General features: G+C 35.6%; 1 protein-coding gene across 4 annotated transcripts in view; it reads left to right on the top strand.

Annotated features, from left to right (window-relative positions):
* RIC1 (RIC1 partner of RAB6A GEF complex) overlaps nt 1-13,484 on the top strand; it is a 145,277-nt gene that overhangs the window by 113,684 nt on the left and 18,109 nt on the right. For all 4 annotated transcript variants that reach the window (XM_055428261.2, XM_055428262.2, XM_055428260.2 and 1 more), the window contains 7 exons: nt 827-979; nt 2,745-2,948; nt 7,576-7,614; nt 7,921-8,031; nt 8,907-8,996; nt 9,792-9,952; nt 11,208-11,343. In XM_055428261.2, the coding sequence (XP_055284236.2) occupies nt 827-979; nt 2,745-2,948; nt 7,576-7,614; nt 7,921-8,031; nt 8,907-8,996; nt 9,792-9,952; nt 11,208-11,343 (894 nt within the window). The remainder of the gene's footprint in view (nt 1-826; nt 980-2,744; nt 2,949-7,575; nt 7,615-7,920; nt 8,032-8,906; nt 8,997-9,791; nt 9,953-11,207; nt 11,344-13,484) is intronic.

Genomic DNA, 13,484 nt, shown 5'->3' with positions numbered 1-13,484 from the left:
CATACAACTAGTGTTACCAGCCTCACTAAGCTGATATTTTAATCACAAACTAAGAATCTGAGCATTTTAGTTAACTTGTGCAACTGAAACTTTTCATGGGAAAGCAGAACTTCTGAAATTTTGCAGCAATTCATGGACCTCTCCTCCCCTCATTAGTATTTTCTTGGCCTTGCAGGTTGGGAATTACTACTCTTCCCATGATATTTTTTTTTAAAGTGATTTTAACAGTCATGAAATCTAGTTATAGAATATTAAAATTGACTGGGCCTGCTTAATTTCTTTAAGCTCTCTCATTTTATAAAGGAAGAAACTTAAACCCGGTGAAACCAAATAGTTTGGCCAAGGTAGTACAACAAAATGGTAGCCAAGCTGCAGTGGAAACCCTAGTGTCCTAGTCGCCAGTCCATTGTTCTTTGTTCTGTACAGATTGTATCTGTTTCAGTGCTTGTTTGTCGAGCTTCAGCTATGTAATGTGGATCTTGTCTCTCTGAGGAAGTTCTTTGTATTTGAGAGGCAGTTAAATTAATAGAGAAGTTACAGATAGCAGTAGGCATTTCTTAGGATTTCTAGCTAGGATTAGTATGTAGTGTTTTCACTGTTTTAGGTGGAGAGCGATGATGGTTTCTACTGGCAATCTAAGATGCAGTAGATGTAGGTATATGATTCTTGTCTGTGTTGTTTGTCATGGTATCTCAAGCCTCAGAAGTAATTAATAATGCTTATTGTTGGTTATTTGAGAATTTAAATATTTAAAACCAGAAAAAAATAACAAATTTTCTGTTGCTTTGATTTCCCCCCTCTTCTTCTCCCCCACCTCTTTCCCTAGAGCTGGGGTGCTGAAGGCTATCATCTCTGGGTAATCAGTGGATTTGGGTCTCAAAATACTGAAAATGAGTCTGACTCCAAGAGTATAGTTAAACAGCCTGGTATTCTACTGTTTCAGTTTATCAAGAGTGCACTCACTGTAAACCCTTGTATGGTAAGTTTATTTAATTAAAACTGGTTTTGTTTTTAATGGCTTTCATGTTGGAATATCAGATACAGATATGTCCTTATGACACAGATATGTTGTATGTACTCCTAAAATTGATATACAATCTTCTTTTGTATATTTTCTGTGATTATTAGGTTTCTTTTTAATTTATATTAAATAATACCCCCAAATTTTATTTCTGAGCAGGATTAGCTTTTGGAGGGGGTAGGCCACAGGATCTTAGTTCCCTGACCAGGGATCAGACCTGCGCCCTTTGCAGTAGATGCACTGAGCTGTAACCACTGGACCACCACAGAAGTCCCAGGCTTTTTTTTTTTTTTTTAAAGTAAGATCATAAGCAACTTGAGGAGAAGCAGTGTTTACACATTTACTTGAATAAAATTTAGTGTTAATAGCATTTCCCAAAGTGTGTTCCACCAGGCACAATTTGTGAGAAATATAAATAGCAATTACATAGAATAAGAAAAAGTTCTGTTGTCTTGTGTGAAATAAAGGAGTTAAAGCTGTAGAAATTTCTTTAGCATAGGAATCTAGTCTTTAATACACTAATGTGCATCATAAAAGTCCAGGAGTTGGTATATAAAAAGCAATATTCCCCAAGCTTACTTACCTATGAATTTTTAAGGAAGATCTGCAAGAAAATAAGCCTAGAATCCTGTTTTGGGAAACACTGCCCCAAATTATAACATAAATTCATGTTTATCAGTCTGAAATAAGATATTAATATGCTATTAATTTCTAAGAATATTTATGTATAAGAATAGTATATGTTACATGATAGAAATGCATATCCTAGTATCTACCATCAATGGGTTTTTAAATATATGGTGCAGCCAGTTTCTATTTACAATTTACAGCACACCGAGACAGAATGAAAATACTGTGGATCTCAGAGCTTATTACTGTAGTTGAATTATAAGAAAAACAAGGGTAGAGAATTTCTTCCTCTGCTCCCTCATCCAAAATAATAATATAAAAGCACCCTGAGTTTGATGTCAAGATGATGTTTGGACTACAATGGGAAGATGAGGGGTCTGGGTGCTGATCTGTCTAATTTATAAAAAATACTGAGTGAATAATCTGCCTACATTTGAAAACACTGTTTCACAGAAGTAGAAACTTTTTGTCTAAATGTCTTCAGAGCCTGGCACATCCCTTGTTACTAACCAAGCATTCACCAAGCAATTACTGAATTGTTCTGAACCAGGACCACAGATGTAGGCTACTCTTCCTCCTCCCCATGATTTAAAAGATTCTCCAGAATCCGGTTATCCCTGTGTCTAATCTACTCCTTGCCGTGTGGGCACATTAGTGAGCATATACACAAACTGACCAGACATGTTTTCTTATCACTATTCATGAGATACTTTATATAAAACTACTTTGTAAACTGTAGACATTGAGTAGTTTTATTCAGTTTTCAGATGGAAAATCTCTTATAGCATTGCCATTTTAAAGTAGTTATGAAAGATCCTGCTATAGCAGTTGTAACCCTGGGCATGTTTTGGAATCTATATGATAAAACAAACTTTAATAAAGATTTTTTTACACTGGGAAGAAATCATTAAAATGTTGCCTGTTAGTCTTAAATATAACAGTGTGAGCAATTTTTATGTAGTCTTGTCCTCTGTAAATGTATAGTATATTTCCAGCAATAAAACTAAATTGACATTTTACTAACTTTCCCCCACCTTATATTGACTTGTTTTGATTTGCTTTCCTTCCCTCTGTTTCCTTTTCCCTCATCTAGAGTAACCAAGAGCAAGTGTTGCTTCAGGGGGAGGATCGATTGTACTTGAACTGTGGAGAGGCCTCACAGAGCCAGAATCCTAGGAGTTCTTCAGCTCACTCTGATCACAAAACCCGTCGGGAAAAGATCCCATTCACAGGTGGCGGTCTAGAGTCTCAGAGTTTAAGCACTTTACTTGGTCATCGGCATTGGCATGTAGTACAGGTAAGTCTTCAGATGCTGTTGGCTAGTGATTTAGTCCTTGCTAAGATAACACCTAAAACAGATTTTTAAATAATTCATTTGCTGCTTTAGAGAACTGAGGAACTTTCTAACCTTTTTTGACTGTCACGTCTCTCTTCTGCTTTTCTGTGCTCTTGTCCTCTTGTCTTCTCCTTTCTTTCCCCCAGTCCATTAGTAAGTGAATAATTTGAAAAACTAGAAGTTTATGCTTTGCCCTTTTTCTGTGCAGGACTGTGTATTTTACTCCCAGCCTTCTTTTGGTATAAATTTAGCTTTAGATTTGCAGAGGCAGAAGTTTGGTAATTTCATGAAAAGTGACACTGTCAGTTAGTCCCCAGATGATCTTATAGTCCTAATGGGTACACATTGAGGTTAACTGCCTGACTTTGGACCCAAGTTGAAGACTTGTGATTAGTCTAGAACATTATTGTTAGTAATTTTATTGTTACTCGGTCTTGCACCAGATTATTTACTCATTCTAACTTTCAAATTACTAAAATTTCTTTTAGTAATTCTGATAAATTGACATTTAATATAGAAATTAATTCTGAGTTTTGAAAACAAAATTAATTTGGACAAATTACTAAAGTGAAGTTTCTTGAAAGAAACTTTCATACATACTTCAGAGTCCTGAGTGTTTTCTTCCCAGTTTTGTCACCAAAGTGTCATAGGTACATCAGAGTCTACTCTTGAGTTAGTTTCTTTTAGTCATTGTCTATTTCCACAATTCTTTGTCTTCTACATTCTATACTTTTACTTAGCTTACTTCACCTCCCATGTTATTTTCAATTGACTTTGAGTGAAGATAATGAGAGATAGAAGAATGGTCACTGTTTGAAAAATTAAAGGAAGACTATCTCCTACATTGACATGTGGTATACACTAAAAGAAAATGTATTTAACTTACATTGATAAATTCATAAAATCAAACAATGTGCATACCATTTTATAATTAGTAACAGTTATTAAATAAAACTGCATCAGCTACTTCCTTGACTAAAATTTTCCACTGCTCCCTTCTCTCCTATAGCCATTTCTCTGCTATTTTCATTCCCCCATACTTTGAACTATTCATTCTACACTGACCTAGCATGAATGCCAGTTCTGCCTAGCCAGGTCTGTGTTGCCAGAGAGCCAAGTAGAGCAGAGGATCGAAGAAGGTAGGTCTGGAACTCAAAAATCCATCAGGCAATAACAAAAATGGAATTTCCTTCCAGCTCAAAAATTCAGTGATTCTGTGATTCATAGCCATCTATGAAGTATCCTGTGTTAGAAGCATATAACACTGCTTTTACAGCTTCAGACAAATAGGTACTAGCAAGATTCTTCTGTCATTCTGTTCTTTAGATATCTGAAATACTCAGAAAGATAAACTTAACTCTAGCTTTACCTAATGGTTTCCATTTCCTTAAAGCTAATAAAAAAATGCTAGAGTTGTTGTATTCTCCCCAAATTAAGATATAATGAACTCATAGAATTTTTAGAGCTGGAAGGACCTTAGCAATCATGTAGTCCAACTAGATTTTATACATGAGGAAATTGAAGCCCAGGGAAGTTAGGTGACTTGCCCAAGGTCACACAGCAGAATAGTAGCAGACTTGATCCTTACCATGATACAAACTAAGGGAATAATAGAACCTATCTTAAAACCTAGGTACTAAATGTTGAAGCATATACTATACTGCTGACTTAAATCTATTATTAAAACCTAGCATGTGCCTACTTGGCATTGTTTTTACTTTGAATTGCCCTATGCTTTGTTTGCTGGTAATCCAGCCACAAGAGTCAATGCCGTGTTTTGGTGGTATGTGTTTGGTAGTGTGGTTTTACAGTGTCCATATAATGCTAATGCTTTACCTTCTAGACATTTTAGCCTTTAGCAAGTATTCCCTGAAGAAACATGGGTGCCTGTTTAATTCCGCCTTCAGCACATACTCTTGTCCAGGAGAGTGCCTGCATCCTCCATCAAAGTGGCTTTGTTTGCGTGATTAATACTTTGTATGCTTCTTGTACAGCTTAGAGTTCATCAGATGAGCTCAACTAATTCTGCTGCTCTGTCTGTTCCCCATCTAGACTACTAGGTTTTTTTGTTTGTTTGTTTAAGCTTTCTACTTTATACTCATTGGTTTCCTGGTCAGAAGATTCTGTGTTAACTATGTTTTCTCCTTTAACAAAAATAACACAAATGCATACTTGTCAGAAGCAGGGTAATGTATCAGGCACTTTGTTAGGTCAAAAAAGAGGATTGTAAAGGCTATTTAATTTATAAATGATTTGCTCTCATTCCTACAGTGTGAATCAAATGTTCCAGGTATTTGGCACAGATCAGATCTACTAGGATGATTTTCACAATCTCACCAGATACAGACAGAAGTAAATCTGAGGAGGAGACAGGGTTTTAGCAGAATGACTTTAAAGGGAAAAAGGTAGATTTAGGTTCTACGAGAGACAGAAAAATCCTAAGATATTAAGAGTAGAAATTCTGAGGCTTAGCACTGGCTTTCCCAGTGGTGACACATGACTTTTGTGCCCTGAGTATGCAGTCCTGACCTGAGTTTCTTCATCATTAGCCACCTCTTTTCTTAGTTTTGCCATTTTCTGGTCTCAGTATTAGGGGTGGAACTCAAAGTTCAGGTAATATGATCTCCTAGGGAAAATAAAAGTTTTTGTTCTTATTTCATAGCATCTTCAAGACATAAAACTATAAATAAAGCTTCAGTGTAAGTTTTGAAAGCAAACTATTTGCCATTTGAGGCATCTCATACACTTTTGGAGGATAGAAGAATAAATTGTTTTCTCTTAGAAATATTCATCAGAGTGTGATCAGATGATAAGGTTTAACCTTGGTTCTTATGATTAGAAACTCTTCATGTTGGAATCCACTTTGGCAGTGAGATCTCACTTCCCACTTTACCCACTCACACATTTCATAAATACTATGAAATACCAAGGTTTGGGGGAAGTGGGGCATTTTTTTTTTTTTTCCAGTGTCTTGGGTGCTAGCTCAGTTGTACTGCAGGAGCATCCTTCTTCAAGTGACTATTTTTATTTTCTTCATTCAAAAAAAGAATTTCACTTATATCCCCCTACAAAACTACTTTCAAATTTTACTTTGCCACCTGATCGTTACCTCAGATTACCATTATTCTGCACTAATTTCACCCATCATAATGAATTTTACTAGTTGGCCTGAATGGTACAGTATATCTGTTAAGATACAAGTTAAGCATTCTTCAAGTATATTTATCACTTAATTCTCTAAGGTAGGCATCCACACATCAGCAGTTCTGGGGTTAAGAACTTCCTAATGTACTAAAAGCTATTAATTTATTTAGATTTTAGGTTGACTAACTGGATAGTAAGTGAAGTCTAACAAAAATAGTTTTATGAATAAATTTTATCAAGATTAATACAGGTGTTTTCAGCAGGTTTTTTGGGGTTTTTTTTTTGCTTGACTTTAGTTTCGTCTTCACATTACACCAAGAAGCTTATTGGATTTGATTGCATTTACTTGGCTTTTTCATTTGGCTCTCCTTTTTTAGATATGTAATAATTTTTCTTTCAGTAAAAGGAAAATAAATAAATTGAAGGTTCAGTAGTTATTCCGGGAACAGAAGATTTTTCCTTTGTTCTGTTGTTCTGTTAATTTTTACCCTTCATTCACCATGTGCTCATGAAACTATTTAATCAGCAGACTAAGAGAGAGGTCACAGTCTCAGTAAAGCTAGACTTGACTTAATCTGCATTGATATCTCTCAGAGGATTTTTTAAGTTTAAAATTCTCATTAGAGTAATAAAATGACACCATGTACAAAAATGAGACAGGAGACAGCATGGAAAGATACATCTGTTGCTGATGTTGCAGATGAAGAGTTAATATCTGTAATATATTAAAAGTCTTGTAGGTGAATAAATAGCCATGAGAAGGAAATGGCAACCCACTCCAGTGTTCTTGCCTGGAGAATCCCAGGGACGGGGGAGCCTGGTGGGCTTCTGTCCATGGGGTCACACAGAGTTGGACACGACTGAAGTGACTTAGCAGCAGCAGCAGCAGCATACACACTCTTAGGTGTACATGGCTGTTTAGAGACAGAATAAAAACTAACCAGTCGTTTCCCCTGAGCAGTGATGTAAGAGAAGAATTTCAGTTTGTACTTTGTGTACTTTTATATTGTTTTTAATCAGAAAAATATAAAAATAAGAAAGAGTTATATTAAAAAAAACTTGCTGAGGCTCTGATTTTATTAGATAAGATTTTAGGGATGGTTCATATCAGCAAAATCAGACTGTTCATCTACACAGTTCTTGGCTACCACTGTAGATGCTTCTCTAAATATCTTTTGTCATTCCGTTATTTATTGAGTGTTCAATATTTAAAACAAACAAACAAAAACAGTATAGAGAAAAAAGAGGAAAGCCTGATGTCTAGAAACATATAATGAAATGGATAAGACAGGAGATATGCAATATTGGCTGCTAGTAATACTCAATTATTTGGGAGCACTTTAAACATTACAGGAAAATTAATCTCATATTATGATGCTAATGCTTTACATTGAAATATAGTAAGCATTTCAAAAGTCTTACAAGCTGATGTGTTATTTCCTAGATTTCCAGCACCTATCTAGAGAGCAATTGGCCTATACGGGTGAGTTATTTGTTACTTTGTTGGTGTTAACTTTCATTGGATGGCATGTGCTGCAAGAGGTATTCTGGGGATTGAGCCTTTCAGTGGGTGCATTGATAAAAGTTTCAGTACTTGATTCCTTGTACATTGATAGTGTAAATATATAATTTTGTTAAATATAATTTAAATATGATTTTTTAATTTAGCATTTTACATTTAATTCACTTAGCAAATGTTTATTAATAATCTGCCGTCCTGACATAATCCTTAGCTCTTTATGTCTAAATAAAAAATTCAAGGAAGAGATCTTAATTTTTTTAAATTCAGTTTTCAGCTATTGATAAGCTTGGCCAGAATATTGCTGTTGTTGGCAAGTTTGGTTTTGCACATTACTCTTTACTCACCAAAAAATGGAAGCTTTTTGGAAACATTACCCAGGTTAGTCTTTTTGAAATTAAAAACTTATTTCTCAAAGTGTGGGAGAAGTACAGTATGAATTAAGTATGGAGTAAACCACTGTTTACTTACTAAAAAGTAAAATAAAAACATTACAAAATGACTGAATTATGTCCAAGGGTCAGTTCTGTTAAGGTACTTAGTATTTGATAATGGATTTTGTATTGAGATAGTTGTTCAGTCGCTAAGTTGTGTCCAAGTCTTTGCAACCCCTTGGATTGCAGCATGCCAGGCCCCCCTGTCCCTTACCATCACCTGGAGTTCGCCCAAGTTCATGTCCATTGAGATAGTTAGTTTTTAATTCTTGTTAAGATCAGACGCTAATCCTGTAATTGAGAATTTACTCTTCCATTTCAGGTAGAGTTCATCAGATATGATTGGAATAAATCTCCACAAAATTTGAGGTCATTCCCTGCTTGTCTGTGTACAGTATAAACATCTGGGTAGCATACAAACATGCATTTGGATTTTGCAAGAATCAAATAGGAGGAAAAGAAAAGGAAGTTGACGTTTACTAGGTGCCATCTCACTGATCTTAATAACCACCCAGTGAGGGCACTACTATTATCATTTTATATAGGATTCAGAGTCAGGCAGCTGATAAATGATAAAGCAGAATGTAAACCAAGATGTACTGAATGTGGAATAATGATGCTACACAGAAATACACATTTTTTTTCAAAATAGGATCTGAATCATTATTAATAAAGGCCCTTGAGTAACACTTAATGTTGTGGGGAGGGAGGAATAGAAAGTAGAGCAGAAATAATTAGAGCTTTCATTGTCTGATTAGGAATATTTTACAAATGTATTACTGTCGAGAATAAATGTAAATATGTTTTTTATTTTTTTTTAAGGAGCAGAATATGATTGTGACAGGTGGCTTAGCCTGGTGGAATGATTTTATTGTCCTTGCATGTTATAACATAAATGATCATCAAGAAGAGGTATGTTTTTGTTCTCTCAGAAATAATAATTTTTATATTTTAAAGATATTAAGCATTATTTAAGGACTTTCCAGGTGGCTCAGACAGTAAATAATCTGCCTGCCCAAGATCCCCTGGAGAAGGAAATGACAACCCACTCCAATATACTTGCCTGGTGGAAATCACATGGACAGAGGCAGGCTACAGTCCATGGGGTCACAAAGAGTTAGACACAACTGAGTGACTAACACTTTTCACTTTCACAGCATTGTTTGATCTATATAAAAATAACCTACTGAAAATGAACAAGACATTTTCCTTTTAATCAAAAATTCCACATTTTTAGCTAGTGGAATTTTCAAGTTACTGTTTTTAAAAAAAAAAAAATTAAAGGAATAATCAGGACTTCCGTGATTACTTTTTCTAATGATTTTAGCCATTCTCTATAAAGTTTGTAACTAATAAGAAATAAAAATTTATAAGTTTATAAGAATGTCTGTCCTTAGAGATATATTGGTTGGTTGATTGATATATTTATTTTTTGAGAAACTACATCTCCTGATGTCATGTCTAAATGTGCAGGTCTAAAAGGAGTATCTCATAATTATACCTCACAGTTTTGATCACTCATCTGTTATTTGTAGAATGTCCCTACTTTGTCAAAATAGAAACATCCACTTATTATTAATGCTCAGATTAGTCTTTAGTTCCTCTTACTTGAAAAAAAGTAGATTAAAAAACAGTATGTCTAAAGTATTTAGTCATCCATGGTAGGTATCTTCTTTTTACAGTTGTCTTTATTTTTATTTTCCACAGCTCAGAGTGTATTTGCGAACCTCAAATCTGGACAATGCTTTTGCTCATATCACCAAAACACAAGCAGAAACATTACTGCTTAGTGTCTTCCGGGACATGGTAATAGTTTTTAGAGCAGACTGTTCAATATGCCTTTATAGTATTGAAAGAAAATCTGATGGGTAAGTATATAAAATATACAGAGTCATTTTTTGCTCTTATTTATCATGCTTCCTCTGTAGTTTTATTTCTCAAAACAGTTATTCTAATTTTATATTTGGTTTCCTTTAAGAGTTTCATAAAGCAAGGAATTTTAATTAGTGATCTCTGTATGGTAGTTATTTTTTAGCTACCAAAAGAAATAAACTGTAAAGCTTTACCAATTTTTTCAGCTAATCTTACTGGATTCATTTGGAAAAAAAACTAGTGTGGGATGGGGTCAAATTTTAAATATTAATTTTTTTTTACACATCTTGATAACAACTTGTTACTAATTTTCCTAGTGTTTTAGAAACTTGGGGAAATTTATAGTATTTCTACAGCTTTAGGGACTTAGGAAGCATGACCTTAGCACACTCTTGTACGTTTTCACTGGCCTAGATAGCTGTTGGAGAAGGAAATGGCAACCCATTCCAGTGTTCTTGCCGGGAGAGTCCCAGGGATGGGGGAGACTGGTGGGCTGCAGTCCGTGGGGTCACATAGAGTCGGACACGACTGAGTGACTTCACTTTCCCTTTTCCCTTTCATGCACTGGAGAAGGAAATGGCAACCCACTCCAGTACTCTTGCCTGGAGAATCCCAGGGACGGGGGAGCCTGGTGGGCTGCCGTCTCTGGGGTCGCACAGAGTTGGACACGACTGAAGCGACTTAGCAGCAGCAGCAGCAGCAGATAGCTGTAGTCTAGAAAAGGAAAAACTGACAGTCTTCTTGCTCTTTGTGTGTGTTGCCTATATTCTTCTTGGCATCTGGCTGACTTGCAGCATTTAGACCATACTTCTTGAGTTTTATTTTGTTCTCAGATGGCTTTTGTTTCTTTTTATAAAATAGCTATGATGTATGCGTGTTTGCTGAAGTAGCTTAGTAATTGAGGATATCTTTTATAAAGATAAAAATTAACACATCACCTTAGATAGAACCCATTTCCTTCCTCAGCCATCTGTTTCTCAGCTGACTAAGCTATTCCTATAAGCTGCTTCCCAATTTTTTTTTCTTTCTATATCGTGTTCCCTTTCCCTCCCCTCATCTCCATTTGTGTTCTTGGGCGCCACAGCCTTGTCAGTCTGCTGTTTAAAGGATACTTGGGGAGGCAGAAATGGTAGGTAGAAGGTATTTGGGGCCCCTGTAAACATAAATTCTCATACTATTTGTAGTGGAAATGGGGGAGAAAAAAAAACTCATTAGAATTGTTGAGGTGTCTGGTTTCTTTTTCTTTTACAGCCCAAATACTGCCGGCATTCAGGTTCTTCAGGAAGTATCCATGTCACGCTACATTCCTCACCCTTTCCTAGTGGTATCTGTCACTCTGACATCCGTGAGTACAGAGAATGGAATCACCTTGAAAATGCCACAGCAGGTACCATTCTGTTATCAGATATCTTTAGAGTTTTTGGTTCTTTGTGTTTTAATTTTATATTAGGAACTATTCATTTGTTCAGAAAATACATACTAAATATCTAGAATTTGCCTTGTGTGAAGATGCTGGGTTACAGTGCCAACTAAACAAACATGGTTTTTGCTAATACTGGAAAGAAATAATTACATAGATAATTAATACAAATGTGATGTGTATACCAAAAAGTAATACAGGTTTCTGTGTATACCAAAAAGTGAAAACTGTGTTAAAACATTCTACTGTCAGAGGGAACAGTTCAAAGGCCTGTAGATAAGAGAGAACATGACACATTCAGGGAATTAGAAGAAATTTCACAGTAACTGGAACATAGAGTATGAGAGTCTTATTGATACTATGGACTTTGTCTTAAAGTCTAAAGTGTTTTAAGCTAGATATTATTAGATCTAAGCTTTGTAATATTGGAGAAAACATTACAAAGAAGGAAAATGAACCAGAGTTGGACAAAACTGGATGAAGGAAGAGTGGCTAAGAGGCCGTTGCAGTGATCTAGGTGAATGGTGTTTGTGGCCCAAACCTGGGTAATGAAAAGAAGATAGAAGTAGAAGGAATATGACATATAGAGGACTCCATGATTAGTTAATTATGAGCAAAGAGAAGGGATACTCCCAGAGCTTCTGGTTAAAGTAACTGTGTAGGTAGCGTTGCTACCAGGACCCAGGTTACATAACTTATGTTTCCAAACTTCATGTCAATGTGGAACTCATCTTCAAAGAAAAGTTCTGTGTGGATTCACTTGTCATCCCTGTCTGTCTAATCTTTTAAACCTACCTATTAAGGCACTTCCACTGAGTGCCTTTAAAATACAGGTTCCATTTTCTTTGCAAACTCATATTTCATGTAACCAGATAGTCCTAATTAAAAAAGGAATGTTTTACAGAAGAACTTCAGCTAAAAGATATGGAAGGAATTTGAGAATTAAGAATCAGTTTTGCAGCCTTTGAAAAAATGAGTGGATTCAGTGACCACCAGTTGAAACCAGTGAAAGGTTGATGGGAACTTCACAATGAAGGTATAGAGTTGTCATGCCTACGCCTTATTAGTTAATCTTAGCATCACTAAAAGTAGGAGAACCATGCATGCTTCCTGGGGTGATGCAGCCTGAGGTTCACATGAAGAACTACTGCCAAAAGCATTGAGCCTGAACTGAGTCAAGCTCGAGTCATCTTCTATTCATCGAAAATACAGGGATAGAGGTTTAGTTTAATAACATTCTTTAGGAAAACTGCAGGTCATTAATGTGGAGAAAAAACGAAAAGAGTCTTTTAAATAAGACTTCAGAGCTATAACAACAAAATGCAATACATAAGGTCATTTGTATCTTGATTCAAATAGGCTACAAAAAGACACTGTTCAGACAATTAGCGATACTAACTGAGAGATGACACTGAGAAATAGTTCTAAATTTTATTAAATCTAGATGTGATATTGGCATTGTAATTATATAATCAAATGTCCCTATATTTGAGAGATGCTTATTAAATGTATAGGAGTAAAATGGCATGATATCTTCCTTTAAAATACTTTGGCAAAATAAGTATTAATAAAAAGAGAAAAGGGAAAGGTGATACAAACCTTGGTAATTGTCAATGTGAATAATGAGAATAAGATGGGGGGGTGTACATTTTATGTACTTTTCATCATGTTTGAAGTCATATTAAAGGAAAAAGCTTCTTGAATATTCTAGATAGAGTAGGCAGTCAGAAGATGAATAACACTGGGTGCCCCATTTTAATTAAGGGGCCCCTTTACAAAGAGGAGATACTTTGTAAAGAGCAGAATAAGAAGTTGAAAGATAAGAGGAAATAGATTACATCTTGCACAGAGGGAAGGCCAAGGTTTAAAAAGCAAAGCAAGTCTCGATTTAACAATTAAAAAACCAGCAATGAGAACTGTTCAACAGTAAGGTGGCCTCCCTCAGAAGACAGGTGAGCTCCTTGTCTCTGAAGCTCCAATGAGAATTACCTACCAGGGATTTTTAGGGTAAGAGATGGTTTGTTGAATTCCTTCAGATTTAGGACCTTGGGGATACCTGTGGTCCCAGCTTTTGTGTTACACTCAGTTTCTGAAAAGTCCATCAGAGT

This window comes from Moschus berezovskii, chromosome 7 (assembly GCF_049115385.1).
Source record: "Moschus berezovskii isolate FMDL1 chromosome 7, NW_MosBer_1.0, whole genome shotgun sequence".
Classification (NCBI taxonomy): domain Eukaryota; kingdom Metazoa; phylum Chordata; class Mammalia; order Artiodactyla; family Moschidae; genus Moschus; species Moschus berezovskii.
This window is presented reverse-complemented; position numbering and strand designations above follow the sequence as displayed.